This window comes from Zosterops lateralis (genome assembly GCF_965231275.1).
Source record: "Zosterops lateralis genome assembly, chromosome: 1".
Taxonomy (NCBI): domain Eukaryota; kingdom Metazoa; phylum Chordata; class Aves; order Passeriformes; family Zosteropidae; genus Zosterops; species Zosterops lateralis.
In genome coordinates this window covers 65,067,649-65,085,292 of record NC_139762.1, presented here as the reverse complement: position 1 = coordinate 65,085,292, position 17,644 = coordinate 65,067,649, and the positions used below count along the sequence as shown (strand labels likewise).

At 40.7% G+C, this 17,644-nt stretch overlaps 1 protein-coding gene across 2 annotated transcripts in view; it reads right to left on the bottom strand.

Annotated features, from left to right (window-relative positions):
- The window catches only part of ADTRP (androgen dependent TFPI regulating protein), a 30,594-nt gene that overhangs the window by 12,248 nt on the left and 702 nt on the right, over window positions 1-17,644 (bottom strand). For both annotated transcript variants that reach the window (XM_083876559.1, XM_083876560.1), the window contains exons 2-3: window positions 10,611-10,745; window positions 9,061-9,162 (exon numbers count right to left, since the gene is read on the bottom strand). In XM_083876559.1, the coding sequence (XP_083732685.1) occupies window positions 9,061-9,162; window positions 10,611-10,745 (237 nt within the window). The remainder of the gene's footprint in view (window positions 1-9,060; window positions 9,163-10,610; window positions 10,746-17,644) is intronic.

The following is a 17,644-nucleotide window of genomic DNA, read 5'->3' as shown; positions in this document are numbered from 1 at the left end:
AAATATACATTAAATTCTTTAAATGCACACTGATCTCTAAACAGCATGCATGTATTTAATTATTTGTTTAAGAGATGGACATGCACTTTTGTCTGCTGCTTCCAAGTGACCACTCCCTGGAAGCTGAGTGTCCTCCCTCAGCCCTCCTACCGCACTCAGGAGCTGCTATTCATACGTGGCTCTCCTTCTATCAAAATAACCATTCCACCTCAGTTATCCTTTCTCAGGAAAAAGAAATAGAAAATATTTCTTTGATGTTCCAGTTCCTCTCAGTTATTGGCACTGGGATTTTCTTCTGTTCTGTTTCACAAAGATATTCTTCAGCTCTACAACCTGCTTGGTTGATTGCAGAGGTCTTATATCAGTACAAGTGATTCCTGGATTCATTTAACCAGAAAAATATCTTCAGTGCACACAGTTTTCATATATAATCCCTGTAACTTCTTTTAGTCAGAAATCTACGTGTTAAGCTGCTTTCAAAAAGATTTAAGGGTTTATTTTCCATAGTTGAACAATAGTTTGTCCTTGAACAAAACCCAAAATGCCCATGGCAAGGCAGCAGTGATGGAAAACCTGCACCTTGTCCTCATTTTTAGGCTTTAGCCTAAGCCTTTGGCTGGCACGCTGATTTAGAGCACCTCATTTTGACAGGTATTTTGGAGCATGCCCAGGAAAGAGCAGCACAAAAAGCCAGAAAATATGAACAGTGAAGCAGCCCAAAGGCAGGCATAGCAATTGTGAATGCATTGAATGTGTTGTTAGAGAGGAGAGGAGAATGAGGTGTTTCAAAGGCTTAAGAGATTGATGAAGTGATGACTGTGATGGGCAAGGATTCCTGTCCATTGTGTCCATGACCAAGGGTGAGTGGCTCAGTGTTCCACAGGAGAGATATTGCTCCATGCTGGGAAGCACATACGTTCCAGCAGCACACAGACAGCGTGTGGACAGCTGGGTAAGGTCACAGGGAGAGGCTGGGGGTGGTGAGGGGCAGCCTGCTGCTCCAAAACACCATGCATTGGCATTGCTGCTGGGCAGCAGGCTGATAGTGCCTGCAAAAGATTGCTGGGAGATCTGCTTTTTAGTCTGTACTGCTTTAGAAAAGGCTGATAAGCTTTACTACTCATTTTTGCCAGGCTCCTCCACTTACGTAGGAGTTAGAGAAAACACTCAGGGGCCTATAAATCAATAGAAGCTTGAAAGTTACTGGCAAAACTGGAAAATTTGGCTGTTTTTGGGAATAGCCAGGAGTTTAGTGGAAGGGGTAGGTTGAAATTTTTGCTCTTCCTGATTCGATGAGCTTTCTTCTGCTTGTAAGAGTGTTTCCATGTCCAAGGACAGCAAAAGCAACCAGGAGCAGGCCTGTCTGCCTCTTGTTTTGCAGTTTCTTAATGGTCTTGGAGCTATCCTGATTTGGAAAAACAAACTCAAAAAAAAAAAAAAAAAAAAGGAAGAATTTTGTTGTGGCATAGGAAAGCTGCAAGTTGCTCTCTTCCCAAGTCCAGTGATGTCATTGGCCCATGACTGTGTGCTGTTTCCGTTCAAATAATTGCATCTTTTAAAATATATTTTTTGCCATGTATATTAACTAGATGTGTTTTTTTTTGTAGAGTCATTTAAATTTGCTGTGAAAATGCCCTCTTGGGACATTTTCTACAACAGTTCTCAGCTTCTCAAGCACCCCCAGGATGATTTTTTAAAATTGTGTTATTTTTCTTTGTGGATACAAAGGGTTTGAGTTTTTTTTCATTTTTCCTCTTTGGCCCCCAATTCCTTCTCACATACACATACACCCCAGGCTTGTAAACATGTGGGAAAATCTTCCCTTGCACCTCTGCTATCCCAGAGTCTCCTTCTGCCAAGCTGAATTTGTGCATTAACAGTAAAATCACAGAGGAATTTCTTTCGCATACCCCAGCAAGTTTCTGACAGCAGATGCGTATTTGTAGAGCAGACACCAGGGGAATGTGTGGATGGCTACAGGGCGCAGAGCCTGCCCTTTGCCTACGACACACTGTTGGCTTTCCACTTGATTTCCCTCTCACAGCCCAGAGACGTTGACTTTGGCAACATCATTAGTGATAGACCATGTATCATGGTTAATCAGATCTGCTGAAAGGCTATAAAGGCTTCTCATATCCTTCTCTAAAAAAAAACAACCCAAAACCCAAAACAACAAAAAGATGAAAAAAAGAGATGTATTTTCTCATCCACATTATTTTTAACCATAAGTCTCTGGTGCATAGTCATTAAATATATTTTTAATCCTACTTAGCAGCATTTTCACATTCTTAAACTGATGTATGTCTGAGGAGCACAGTATTTGTATGGGGCCAAAATAAAATATACAGTTTTGCCTCTTCCTTTAAAGAAAACTTAATAATTAAGCTCAGATTGACACAGATCAAAACATTGGCAAAACTTGCTGGAAACAGTGACTCATTTTTTATTTCAATTAGCAGTTTCTCAGTTTCATATATAAACAGTGAAACTGTCAAAAATAATTATCACAGAGGGAGGGGGAAAAAAAAAGCCTATTTCACTCCAAGGTAAGGAAAAGAGGCTAAAACAATAGCTGTGTGTACTGATCAGGCTATCAATGAACCAAGCTGAATCAGAGAGCTTTTTCCTACTCTTGGCAGGGATCCTGTTGGTACTTATTTTTATGTTCTTTGAAATATTAATGTATTTCTTTGTCTAACAACCTCTGTTTTTTGAGGAAAGCTTTCAGCTTACAAATTTTGCAAGAGCAAATTTTTTTTATTATTTCTTTCTATAGTGAAGAGGTAAAAATGACAGGACTTTCAAAATTATCAGAGACATTTAGTTAACCAATCATACTTTTAGCCTGAATTCTGCTTCCAAACATTCAATTTTAAAATCCTTTGTGTCTCTTTTTTGGCAGTCATTAAGATTTTCCAGTTGATTTTAGTTTCTTTGCTTCTTTCCTAAAAAACTCAGCTGAATCTAAACTAGTTATAAAATTACAAATTTCTTTTTGTTGCTCATACAAACTCTGGCATATGAATACAGGGGAAAGTTTCTTAAACATATTCTGAACTTTATGTCAAATATTGGAGTGTTAAGTTATCTCCTGCAGACAAGAACATTCCCCTGCTTCTTTACTTTTTGTTTCCTACCCTGTGTTGTATGTTTCCCAGGATACGTTTCAGGTTCATGAGTTTAAGCTGAGATAAATAATCCTCTCTGAATATTATTTCCAGCATTTGCTAACACACTAAGACCATATGGAATTTTTACTTTCCATATTTTGAGTAATTTATATATTTATTTAATGCCATATCCTCATTTTGCCGTTGAGAATTCCAGTAAGAGTGAGTTTCCTGGGGCTGAGAAGACAGGGTTGGGTAGAGTTTGTGCTCAGCTGCAGGCTCCAGCCTAGGCTGAGCTTTGAGCCCATGAATAATCTCCCCAGAGCTGCTGAGATCACTGGTGCTCCTGACGCGTGTGTCGCGGTTGACTCGGTGTGACCTTGTTTGACTCCAGAGCGAAGGAAATGATGCCTCGGTTGACCAGAGCTGTTTGTTTCTAATTCGTCTGCATTTACATACACTCCATGTCTGCTTTCCATTAACGTGTGAGACTTTAGGGAGGGATCTTTTCACAAACAGTTACCACTGGCCAAACTAAACTCCACTGGGCACAGTTGGAGACCATCAAGTGCTTTTGAAAAACTGCCTGCGTTTCTCCTTTCAGACCAATTCCCCGCAGAGCCTGTGTGCTGACAACCAGTCGTGGCCAATACTCATGCCTCTCTCTTCCCTATCAGTGTGTTACTGCAAGAGAAAAGGAAAAACCCACTTTGGTGTTGCCTTGTGAGGCTCAAAAGCCAGTTCATTGATTGTCCCTCAAAGTGGTTACCTCAGATACTTTGTTGGGAAACATCCTCTTGTCTATGGAAATTTCCTTCAGTCAGATGCTTTCATGAACAATTACAGCCTATGTTATCTGAGCATAATAAAACTAAACAGCTTCCTGTCACCATAACTTCTGTTTAGTTTTATACTCATAATTTTCCGAATCTCTGTATGGTCTCTCCTTTCTTGGCCTAATTTTGGAACTAATTCCCTCTTTCGATTTATTTTGCTAATATTTTGCCTGTGCTCAAATGCCTCCTCCAAAATTTTCTTTTGCAATCTCTTCCTATACACTTTTCTTCTTCTCTTAACCTCTCTTTATTTTTCAGGGTGGAAAGGGCTTAAGCATTATTGTTCATTTTATTTCTTTAACTTGCCAAGCTTAGTTGAAGAAATAATTCTCTCTTATGGTTGCTACATGTCTTTTGTGTTTCCAACCATCAGTACATTTTCTGGGAACCACAGATTTATTTTATGGATAGAGCAGGAGGCACAGGGGAGCCCTGTTACTGAGCAAGTGTGTAGCAGATTAGTGAGGAAGCTATTGCTCAATTTAATTCCAGCAGCACTCCTCTCTGAACCATCAGCTACTCTGTATTTCTGCCCTTTCCAGATCTATTCATGCTCACCTTTAAAGCAACATTATTTTTTTTTTTCTTAGATACATTGGTAGTTTGGGAGTGTTACCATGAAAAATGGATGAAACATTAGACCAGTTGTATGATCAAAGGTAAAAGAGCTTCAGAGATAAAGTTTCTTTCCTGCACACATGCATTTTTGGGAATAAGGCCCTGGCTGAATATCCTATTGCTTACTAGCAAATGTTTTGTCTCAATGTCAATGCCAGAATTTTAATTGCCTTTCTCCTTGACACTAGATATGTAGTCTAAGAAATTGATGTTGCACTGCATCTGGAGGCTGACATGAGACTGAAGTGACACATCCTTTGCCATGGAATATTTTTCTCCAGCTGTTCCTTTGTGGGGAGAGTTGTGGAGACTGCACCTGTGCACGCTGGGGTAGTAGCAGCCCAGGAAGATTCCCTGCCATAACATTTGTCTGTGAAACACATACTTTCTCCCTGAGGAAATGGGCTTATGTCAACAAAAATGGAAACTTCAAAAAAATCTGCATAGTGCTGGGAAAAGCTAAGCATCTTTGCTCTTAAATGTGTGGGGTGATTAATTTTGTGTGCCATATTCCTCACACACACATTCTTCTTCTTTTGCCAAAAGCTGAATATAATTGGCAGCCTGTGAATGTCCATAGTTGCCAGACAGCTTAAAATTGAGATACTGTGAAATGCAAACAAATGGAAATGTTTCTCCCTTGTGTAAATATGCAAGAATTATTAAGCATTAAATAACACTTGCAAAGAGAATCATTTGAGATGGTCAAAGATGAACTTGAGGTTGTTCCTGTGTACATACCTGGAGTAGGAGTTGAGTTTGAGTGGCCTGGACATGAGAGTTCTGCTCTACAAACTGAATTTGCACCCTCTTTTTTGGTTAGTGATGCAGCAGCTTCCTAAAATAGCTGTAGTAAGATGTAATCCTTCACACAGATATCCTCACATGAGAGTAACTTATATTCACATAATTTACATTTTTTCCAGATGAAAGTGAATCACACTGATCCAAAATACTATTTCTGTTGATGTAGCTGTGTCTACACTGGGGAAGGTGAGGTTTAGCTAGGTAGGCAGAACACAAGCAGCTTGTATATACCAAGAAGCTCCAAGATGAGAGGGGACATAGTGAGTCCTGCTGGTATTCCTACTGTCAGGACATCAGTGGCCTGCTTCAGTGAAGGAAAATTACTTGTATGTGCCTTGCTTGTTCTCTCACTCCCTTGCATTTTCTCTTTTTATTTTCAGATACAGCTTAGCCACAACAGGGCAAAGTGCAGAGGAGCTTCAGAAGCTCAGGTAATGGGGGATATATTGTCATCTTTGCTGAAAGTCTGCCAGGTAAGAGATGTTTTTTCTTAGCCTACATTTACCTTCCTTCCTTGTCTGTTCTCAGCTTTTTAGATTACAAAATCTTCTGAACATGCACAATTCACAACCATGTGTCAGTAGAGTGCCCGGGGAACTAAATTGCTGGTTTTTGTAAAGGTGAAAGGGTAACATATCTACAGGGTAAATTAGAAAAAGGGGTGGCCAAACTCAACTTATCTGTACTCTGAAAAGAAAAAAAATTGTGCTTTTGAGAAGAACTGTGCCAACAGACTGAAAATATAAATCTTCTTTTACAAAAACACAACTGTATCATTACAGTTTTTGTGAACACATCTGCTCAACATTTAGATGTATCTTTTGTTATAGATCAAAATATTTTTGAGTCATCTCTTCTGACCCACCAATGGCCCACTTTATTTAGCATTCAATTCTGTCAGACCCTTCAAAGTGTAGTGTTCCCCAATACTGTCATTAAGTTGAATAATATATGCATATGGTTTAATCCAAGCTGTCTCCAGCAGTTAGTCTCCTTCTGGACAGTATCCAGATGTTGCTTGAAAAGGGATGACTGGGAAAGAAATAAACAAATTCACTTGACAAATTGGCCAGCGTATCTTTTGTCTCAGCCATCTTCCACTTCAAAAATCTTGTTCAAATAAAATAATAGTGCTTGAGACATAAGTAGAGCAGACTTTTTTCATCCCCAAAGGTCAAGGTTTTGTATAAAGATGGTAAAATTATCCCAGGCAAATGGAAGTGGAAACTGAGGCCTATTCTTTGGGATAAACTCAGTAGAAAAGCAAAGAGAGAAACCTAAATAGTCCAGAATATCTGGACTTCAAATAAGAGCAAAATACCTTTCTACATTAACCATCCTGTCTGCAAAACAAAGTGTTTCTGCTCAGAATGCAAAAATATGGCTAAACTGTAATGCTCACTCTGCAGCTCTGGGCTACCAAGTGGGCAACAACAATTCTTTCCCACTGTAAAAGCAGGCCATGTGAGGAAAAAAATGGTTATTCCTTTCTGCAAGGAAGGTACTGCAGCATCACCACAAAGCCAAAGAGCTCAGTATTCCTGAAGTGGTTTTGCAGGGTTATTTTTTAGGTTCACTCTCCAGTTACATAACAACATATGCTTTCTCTATTTACAACATTAAAATAGACCGAGATTAAAAAAAAAAAAAAAAAGAAGTGCCACTGCAAATGGTATGGTACTGATGGTTACTATTGATACACCCATGTCTTTCTCCTCCAAAGCCAGCTACATGCTGCCTCAATCTGTCATGAAATGCCTGTAATCTCAGAGCCATAATGTAACAGCAATATGCAGGGAAATTAACCCAAAGAAGAAGTGTCTGCTTGGCAATCAGAACTTGGAGATAGTCCCTTAAAGTGTTGGTATGTCCCTGGATCTCCCTAGTGTTTTCAGTGGATATTTTGTGTTGGAAGAAAGAAATGTCTCAGCTAAGCCTGAAGGCACCTGTTGGAAGGTGTTCTAAAACACAAGGATTGTCGATAGCAGGGATCAGGCTATGCTGGTGGCAGATGTTTTATGCTTAATAGTAACTGGAAGGAAAATTTCCTACCAGGAACTGTCAAGCACAAGATGTCTGCAGTGTATTAAGAGCTTTAGAAATAAAATACCAGGTTGTGATAGAGGTTTGCTTTATGTGTGAAGTTTCTCTCTCGTCAAAATAATTTTCAGGAAGAATTGTTTTTCCTTTTCTAACACATGTTTTTGACATTTCTGATACAGAAAAGACTTTTGTCGTAGTCAAAATAACTCTGTTATGAATTGTAGATGTAGGTAGGGTAAGAAGAAGTTATAACAGATATGTTTGAGGGGTTCCTGCAAAGAGTTCTCACACATGAAATAAAAATGTATGCCCTAACACTTCTCAACCTTCCTATGTCGTAAACAAATGTGGAAATGGAAAGGGCAAATTCTCAGCTGTGAGCCTGGATTAAAACAAGCAGCAAAGCCTATCTTCTCTGAGCTTCACTTTGTGCAACCCCCCCTCCCCCCTTGCCCAGCACCTCCACCACTGTGAGGATTTTAAACCAGTTGCCCATACTAAATCCTGGATCTGAGACTAGCATGATGCTGAGGATATGGAGAATCTTTCCTTTTGGTGGATGATGGTTTTCAGAAAGAGCAGTGCCCTTTTACACCTGTGCAGAGGTTTGGACAGCCACAGAAAGGTCTTGGTAGAACTGAATTGTTGGACAGAGAGCAGGTGATGAGGTTAAAAGTGCATGATGGCTGTGGTTCACCACTCGGGTGTCAGCAATGCGGACATGCCTCTGTGTGTTTGGATTCCAGTCACACGACTCTGAATGCACCTGTCTAAATCAAGGGGCTGCTCAAACCTCGAGCTGTCCTCAGCCAGACACCCCAAACCCTCCCAGATTTGCCTTCAAAACTTACTGGGGACTGCTGCAGTGGATGGCAAGGCACTGTGCTTAAGAAATGAAGTCTGAAGAGAAATGAATCTTCTACAAGATTATTTCATACTTTTTGGCTTCTCTGATTCAGCCTAGTGCTGAACCTCTCCCTTCTCTCCCACTTCCCATTCGCCCCACTAGGCCTCCCTGACCTTGCAATCCACCCACAGTTTCCATGTTACTGTCAGCCTCCTTTCACTTGACTGATGAGAAATATGTGATTATTCAACACATCATAAAATCGGCCAGAGCAAATGAAGGAGAAATCTGGAAAGTATTTATAGAAAATCTGTAAACAATCATTGCAATCCAGCTATTCAAAACTGTGCACACATTAGCTTATTAGCTATAGAGCTGTCACATTCTCTTTTGTTATTTCACCTTTTTTAAAAATTAAGGTCTGCTTTGTTACACTCATAGCCATTTTGTATTTCAGAGACTTCTGTTAGCAGACACAATTTCTTTTTTGAGCTCACAATAAGTGAGATTTTCTTTCCTTATGACTACATATCATTTCATTGACTTCAGAGGTTTGACAAGCACTGATTCACTGATGTTCCTTGTGTGCTAAAAGGCTTCTTGAGGCAGCTTCAAGCACATGCATCTGATTGCTGTGTACAGCTCAACATCAGATTCAGATAAGCAGGAAGGAGGAGGTGAGAAAGGAAAAGCTGTGAAGCTCTTCTGGAAAACAGCACAATGCAGTGGTGTGGTGGGGGGCACACGTTGCAAAGTCTCCCTTTTCTCTGCAAGAGAGGCTGAGGTGTTTCTTACTCACCATAGCGTGATTTAACCAGAACGGGATGACTCCATCAAGGCTTTTGGGGTAAACCAGCTCTCGGTTGTAGGTATACAGCGTCCAAAAGGATATACACACAAACTGGAACCAAAGTGCAAAATGAAAGAAATTTGAAAATAGAAGAAAAACATAACTGATAGGATTTGGTTAGTGCTTTCATTTCTGAGAAGGCACAATGTCTCCATGTTTTTTTACATGAAAAATTATGACATTGCTAGATAAACTCATGTTATCTCACATTTACTCAGAGATGCAGTGTTCTGTGTTGATACTGAGAGAAAAAAAACCTGCTTTATAAACTGCCAACACTGACATTTTCTGTGGAATCTGAGATTAGCTGCTGCTTTTTTTTTTCCTCTTTCCCTTTCCCTTTGCAGAAGGGATCTTTTGATGGTCAAGTAGCTCTCCTCAAGGGACTGTCTGTCAAGCCTTTGTTTTGCTCAGTAACAGAGTAAAAACAGATTTTGATAAGGCAGTTCACATAAACTTACCCTTTACCTTCACAATCCACAAGCCTAATTCCTAAACTGCAGGTGAAAGCTCCACACTGCAGACATCCTTTTTTTTTTCCCAATAGAGCAGGAATTACAGTGGGATGACTTAACTGGAAGAAGTGATCCCTGGTATCAGTTACTGATACCTGAAAGCTGATTTGCAATTTTTGGCCCGGCTTTGTATTTGAGCACATTTTGTGCTTGGGGTTAGAAATCAGGAGTGTGAAATGCTGGAAGAGTGAGACTATTGCACAGTCCTGAGGGCATGGTGAGGATGCCTGGGGGGATATGAGAGCAGCATAGTGAGCACTGCTGTGCAGGGAAGATAATTATCCAGTCTCTCTGACTCCATTACTGGCAGGGCTTTTTCACGGAGCCAGCTAGCTGAGCTGCTTGTGGACCATGTTTAAGCAGTGTTTCTCAGCCCTCTGAGATTCAGCAGTGACTGCAGGCATCACTCTCACAGAGCGTACCTGCATGTATAAATAACCCATCAGTTCCTGTCCAACCCACGGCATTTTGATAAACAGCATTGTCTGTGAGGGAGTAGGTGATCCGTGATGAATCTGACGTAGGCTGTGACTATAATTATTTTTCTGTGAATCTGTTTCTCTCCAGTGCTTATTTAAAGCTACTTTGGCATCAAAGAAGGAGATGTGAGGTTTTGCTGCCTCTTAGGTACCCTCTCGTGTCCTCCTGACCTGTGCTGCCCTTTAGAGAAAAGCCCTAAGTTGATAAATCCACAGCTATTTGGACCATGAGATTAACAGAGAGGTTACACCTTATTCACCCTTTGGGGTCAATCTGTGTCCACTTGAGGACAGCAACCCTAATGTTTGTGCAAGAGGCTTTGCTCTCAACCATGACATTGTTTCTTCTTCTAAATGGTCCAAATCCATTCCAAATCCATTCCAAATTCAATGGTAAAAAAAGCCCTTAGTTCTTATCTATTTCATATACATACTTCTGATACTATACACCCCTAACCATTTATGTAAACGTTATTTTCATGTAGAGAGAACAAAGAGTACTTACTGTGGACACTGGGAAAGCCAGGACACTGAAAAGAAGGTCTCTGCTGGAAATTACAGGCTTAGCACATCGCAGTTTCTTAATTAGTCTCAACACATCAGCCAGGAAGGACACCCCATAGAAGACAGCCTGCAAAACCTAAAGTAATTACACCTAATGAGGGAAACTCATCCAGCTTTCATTAGCATGTTCCTCAATGAAATCTGTTCTTGCTCTTCAGGGAGCTGTTTTTGTTTGTGAGTTGCAAGTCTGTGTGAGGAAAATAGCTGTTGGCTAAATCTCTTTTACTAACCCAAACTGATTAAATAAAGTTGATCAGGAGATAACTTTAACAGTATCACAGTTAATAGACTAAACAGAGATGTGTTGTGATGTGATTCAGATGAGTGAAGGAACATGTTGAAAGGCAGCTTTGTCAAGCTTCCTATGTTAATGGTTGACCACTGGATGTATCTGAGCAAGAGAGAACAAATTATGCCAATTTATTTCCTGTAAAGCAACTACTAGATAGCTTTTCCACTATTTAGCCAACACAGGTTCTTCTTTCTAGAGACTCATAGTGCAGTTGTTCTCTGTGCCAAGTAGCTCAAAATGATCTAAGGTGAGAATTAAGTGCGAAAGTTACAAAAACAGAACCTCTTTTGCTGAACTCAAAGGGATTCAAGAAAGGATTTCAAGTGCTTAGAAGCAAAGATGCAGACGTCACCAACTAAAAATGAAGCTTTACTTAAATTTAAATGAAACAATTTATAACTAATGAATTTTAGGATTGGGAGGTTGTGTTTTGGTTTGAAGTTTTATTCCTTCTTTCTTTAAATCATTTATAGGTAGTGAGGGTGAGATTTTTTGGGGAGGATACTTGGAGAATTTGGTAAAGAATTAGATATGTGCACAAATTATATGTAAGGTTGTCATATTATTGTGGTTTCAACCAATATTGTTTTTCTAATTACTTCATTTTCTCTCCTAATACTACACAGCAGATCAAGATGAACCAGATTTGTCAGACACGCAACAGCAGAATAGAACCTTGCAGAAAAATACTTCTCCTACTGTCTTGCATTTAGCACCAAGTCAGTTCAGTTCACTTATTAAGGCTAAGCTGTCCCAGAGTGATGGAATATGGGAAAAGCAGCCTACTGCAAACTCTGGATCAGCTAGTCATGCTTAAATGGAAAGAGGGCTACAGCTTTCAGGATGACATCTCTTTTGCCATGATCTTACTCTGAATCAGATATTTATTTAGAGCAAAGTCTCTGAAATTGTGGCTGGTTACTTCATCAGTTTCTGAAGAAGCTAAAAAGGGTGGTGCTTGGGAGGGGACAGGATTAGTGCAATGTTTTTCCATCAGAAATTCCTTTATTATCAAAATATACGAGGGGAGGAGGAGACTATGATTTCACCATGCCTGTTGTCAAACAAGGGCTTCTGCAAGCTTTAGTTTCCAGAGACTGAGTCTTCCTGGGCAACAAAATGACCATAGTTTGCAGTTTTCTGCAACCACCCCCAAACATTTTGCTTCTTCCCAGCACAAGGAAAAAATACACTCTTCCTTCCCTATCATTTCCACACCCCTGAGAGCCACAACAGTAAGTACCACTGTTGAATTGTCACTCTCCCTGTGCAGACCCACAGCAGTGGAGGTAGGGGGGTGCTGACACAGGCTGGGTAACTGGCCCAGGGTCACCCAGGACCTGGTATCACCCAGTTCAGCTGCAAAGCCCCTTGTTTCCTATCAAGGCCTAGGGTCAACAGATGTATCTTTACATTAAAAACAAAACAAAACAAAACCCCCAAAACAAACACAAACAAAACCCCCAAAACAAACACAAACAAGCAAACAAATACAAACAAACAAACAAAAAAACCACAACCAAGCAGCTTCCTCAGAACCCACATGGGTTTTTGTTCAATTCTGAGGCACTCAAAGCAGTTCTTATAACTGTGATGTTTCCCTCCCTATTATCACAATTAGCAGGCATCATTTCAGTCAGTAGGGATTCAGCCCTCCAAGTCATGGGTCTGGTTCAGTAAAGTCCATGCTGGGGTGCAGTGTACTTAGACACAAACACATACTCAGCCCAAATGTCTGTCCCAATCTTTGGCCTCACCAGGACTCCAATACCAAGTCCTCGAAGAGCTAAGAAAAGCCTGGTAATAAACAGAAGCTCTTGTTACACCCTGTAGAGTCAGCAGTAACTTTCTGTAAAAGGCATGAAAAATGAACATGAGGGTGGTGACAGTCCAGTGACACAGAGTGACTAATTGCCAATAAAGCAATTAGGGAGAAGCCTGGTTCCCAGAGGATGGGGCTATTATTATCTTGTTCATGGTCAGCCTTACATTAATCATGGGACAGGGATAGGCTGCTTCTTTCCCTGCTTCGAAATTAACTAAAATAAACATTACTGAAAAGAAACAGTCCCAAAACAGCCACATTCTCAGCCTGGTAAATATTCTGTTATACACAGGGGAGGACAATGTTATCTTGTGTATGGAAAATTCTTATCTGAATGTGTAACCTGACCCATATCTCTGGCTAAACATGGAGAAGAACAACTCCTGAAGAAGTTTGAACTCAGCCTCAGGAGTTTGGATTTGTGCTGCTGTAGCTCTACCCTTGTTCATCACCATAGTTTGAAAGGTCTTTCAGACACATTAGTAATCACCCTGCAGTGGAAGGTTATACAAGTAGTTTTCAAATCAGAAAACTGAACTGAGCTAGGATCATCCCTAGTACTGTGCAGTCTGGCATTGTACACCTCCAGCAGATTAAAATCCGAGCTCCAAACCCACTGGGGTTATTGTTGTAAGAAAGGCATATCCAAATCTTGTAGTTCTCCACTAAAGGGAAAATGTTGACATTAAAAAAAAAAAAATAAAAAATGAAAACATCAAATTATTCCAGATGTCCTGTGAATTTCCCAGGCAGCAATGCTGGCACTCACAAATCCATTGCAGGCGCTCATGGAATATAAATCCACTGGCTGTAAATAGAAAGGATTCCCTAAATTGTTCCCACATGAACAGAAGGAAGACTGGAAGCATTCAGAAAGCTAATGATTAACCCAAAGAAGACAATATGGATATGATTATCCCTGCTGGAGAGAGGCTGCTTTCCCCTCTAGACCCTACAGAGTTCCATGGTGCTGGGTGCTGTAGAAACATTTAATTTGGCCAGATCAATTTTCCAAACTGAGACTCACAGTGACAAAGACAAAGCTCAATTTTTATCTGGTGCAGTGATCAAAAGGGTGTTTCTGTTTAACTAACCTGACATGATTTACTTTTGTGTATAAGATCTTGCCATATGTGTATATTGAAATCTACAACTAGTACAAATAAATTTGGCTCCAAGCTCTACCCTTTAGGGAAGGATAAATCCAATATTGTGAGCAAGTTATTAGACATGAAAGTCAACATTTAGTGTAGACACACATCCATTCACATGACAGTGTCCTGGAAAATATCTTTACTAAATACTGGGCCTATTCTGAAATAAATATAAAGCAGCTTTCAGGACAATTGAAAAGTATTTCCATTATGAAAGACAAAAGCATAAGGAATAAATCAGGGCAGGAACGCAATTAATAGTTTTTAAAGGTGCAGTGTGCTCATTATGCAGTGATTTACTAATGGATTTACAGCAGTGAGCTGATTTTTATGAGCTCAGATATTTCAGGCAATGGATGATTCCTCTTGCACTGTTCTGTGTCACAGATGAATGAAATGAATACAAAACTGTTTTTTATCTGTCATTTCTGCTTCTTCAATAATGGGTCAATGAACTTCCTTGATACAAAGCCCAGTTATCCTTTTTTTCCCCCGCTACAAAAATATTTCCTCTCTGAATCTTGATGGCTATGATCATTAAGAAAATGAATCTGAACAAATGTCAGAGCTCTAGCTCTCTTGGGAGAGCCACATGACTAGCAAGGAATTGAATGAGGTGCTAAAAGAGGGTCATATCTAGAAGGGATTCTTCCAGCATCTCTCCAGCATAACTAGGAGACAAGCAGCATTTCCATTCCTAGAAAATGTTACTTTTCCCAGTATTTCCATTTCAGATCACAGTGAGGCAGCCAGAGCAGTTTTCCACAGAAAGAAATTTTTAAATGCTATTCCAAAGAGATAAGAGAAATTTTGGAGGGATAATTTCCAAGTGATTCAGACAGCCAGTGCCAGAAGCCAGACAATCCCAGTCTGGCAGGACACAGGCAGAAGAGCTGGACAAAGGCTGTCTCTGTGTTCCTGGCTCTGGGGAAGCCTCCAAGGTACTCTCCAGGCCTGCCCAGCACAGCAGATCCACTGAACCAGGACAGCCCAGTGTGCAGCTTTTGCCTGCTCTTCTTCCCCACGACCAGAACTCCCAACATCCCCAGGTGTTTTCTAGGACTGTGTCCAGACTGAGAGAAGTTCAAGGCATTGGATGTCCACCCATTGGACAAGTGTGGTTGACAAGCACTTCTTGCTCCTCGATGTTCCTCAGCAACCACAAGGAGTGGCTTAATGCCAGACAGTGGGATGAGTCCTTTAGGTCCAGTGGAGCCCCACAGAGAGCGCCACAGCACGTGGGACATGTTGTCTTCTCACCCTCTACCTCTCTTATACAGCAGCTCAAGAACCTTTCGCCACTTTTGCTGCTGCTTTACCAAGAAATGCTACCCAGTTCAGCAGGAGAAAGGGGGTGACAGCATTTCTTTCCCTAATCTCTCTTCATTTTTTTGGCAATCCTTTCTTGAAATAAATAAATCTCTGAAGAAGAAGGACTACTATCCATGAAGGAGTAATTTTGCACACCCTGTTCCATTGCCACATTTTCTACATTGAGAGAGAGGAAATATCTTCAGCCCAAACCATTTCCCTGTTGGCTGGTAGCTCCATTTTAGCATTGGGATCAGATCAATGAGTGGTTAAAAGTTGGGAGTTAAAAGACTGGGAAAGTGGAGCAAGAGCCCTCATTCATGAAGATTGAATAAGACCTGAGCTGATCAGCAGATCTGTAAATGAGCTGGCAAAGGGAGCAAATACTGAGGTGGTACACTTTTGTGAACTTGATGGGTTTTCTCCCTTTCAAAGCAACCTGACTGAGAAATTGCCAAAGAACCACAGGATACTGAGTGTCTGAGCTATCTAATAGTAGTAAAAATCAATGTTGATAAGTGCAATGTAAAGCATTTCAGAAAAAAATTAAAAAGCAGCTTCAATTATATATATTTTTGACAGTGGGTTCTATTTAGCTATCACCATCCAGTAAAGAATTGTTGGACTCAGTGTAGATAGCTCGCCCAACTTGCTGTCTTCTTGCCTACCAGTGATCAAAAAAGACAAATAGAAAGTTAAGAGTAGCCAAGAAGAATTAAACTACAAACAAGGAAACACCTTTAGGCCACTGTATAAACCCATATATGCTCATAACTTGACCACTGCAGCCCACCCCACCTATCGTCTCCTGAAACTTGAAAAACTGCTGCAAAGGGTGACATGGATGCTTTAGTGAAAGAAGCAACCCTTTGTGAAGAGAAATGAAAAAGGCTTGGACTTCCATCTTGCAGAAAAGAGTAACTGAGAGGATAATCTAATGCCACACTAATGAGTGATGAAAAAAACGTGAGCAGGGATGGATGATTAGATCACAACAGAAATAATGAGGCATCCAGTTCAGTTGTCAAGGAAGTAGGTTTACACCAACAAAATGAACTGCTCTTTCACGCAAGGCACACTTGCCTCATGGCACAGCTGATAGGGAAAGTACCAGAAGTACAAACAGGCATGTTTTTCCTTTAGATGGATGAAAGGAAGTTTTTGAATGGGTATTAGCTACCTTAGCCTGGACTTCTTTTTTTTTGGCTGTGTTACTCAGTGTGCTAGTGGGACAGTAAAGCCATGGAAACTTCATCTCATGCTTGTACACGGTCTTGCCTTGTGCAGCCTTTCCCTGACCATCCACTGCTGGTCACTAAAGGAAGTTGGATGATAATTTCAGTGAGTATTTTTTCATCCCAAAATACTGGGAGATTGGTTACTTGCTTTGTCCTTTTGATCTCATGCTTTAGAGCTGGGTGGTAAATCTCATTATAATGGTGCCAGGGGATGGGGGTGGAGATGCTGTTTTGCCTGAAATTATGGATGGTCTTTTAGTGGGGTCAGCTATGCCCCCAAAATGGCTATACTGATAAACAGACAACATTTCAATTAGCAGTACAAATGCCACCCAGCTGCAGTGATATATATGTGTCCTCATCCTACCACAGCTGGCTTGGCCAGAGCACTGAGCACTGGGCTCTCAGAACCCCCGGGGTTGTTGTGGCCACTTCACTTGCCATTCACTGCCTCTTGGTTGTAAATCTCTGGCAGAGTCATGGAATGGTTGAGGATGGAAGAGAACCGAATTCCCCACCTCACTGAAAGTCTCCAAAAGCCCCCACTTGGAGCTGGGGAGCCTTTAGGTTTCCACTGAACTTCAGCATAGGTTGTCTCCTTCTGAAGGGTAAAAGCAGAGACAAACATGCCCCAGACCAGACCTCCCACTGATATTTAACTCTGATGGTCACACAGGATGGATGAAAGAATACATAGGTCCCTGCAGTCATACTTCAAATTAGCAAGTGTGCCTGAAATTTTTCCCTTGTAGGAAACCTCTCCACAAGCCTGGTCTTTCCACCCCACCAGCACTTCTTCCCCAAGCTGCTGATGAACGCCTTGGACTTTGAACAAGCCTTCTCCCCTGGGTATCTCATGCACTTTCACTTTTATTTCTATCCTGTGAAATGTTAGCACATTAGAAGAACCAGAACACATTACAGTCTCTCTTTTTCTGTGTGCTTTTAGGAAATGTACGACCAGTTGATAGCACTGCTGAAACTCATGTAATAATATCACAAGCACCTCTCTCCACAGGCTGGAATTTCTTTCCCTTGTGTTCTCTACTGATTGTCAAATGAAGCATGTACTCTTAATGGCTAAATTAGCACGGTGCTCTGCTTTGTTTCACTTTTCCTGCAATTTAGAGGACATAAAAGCCTTTTAAAAAATTG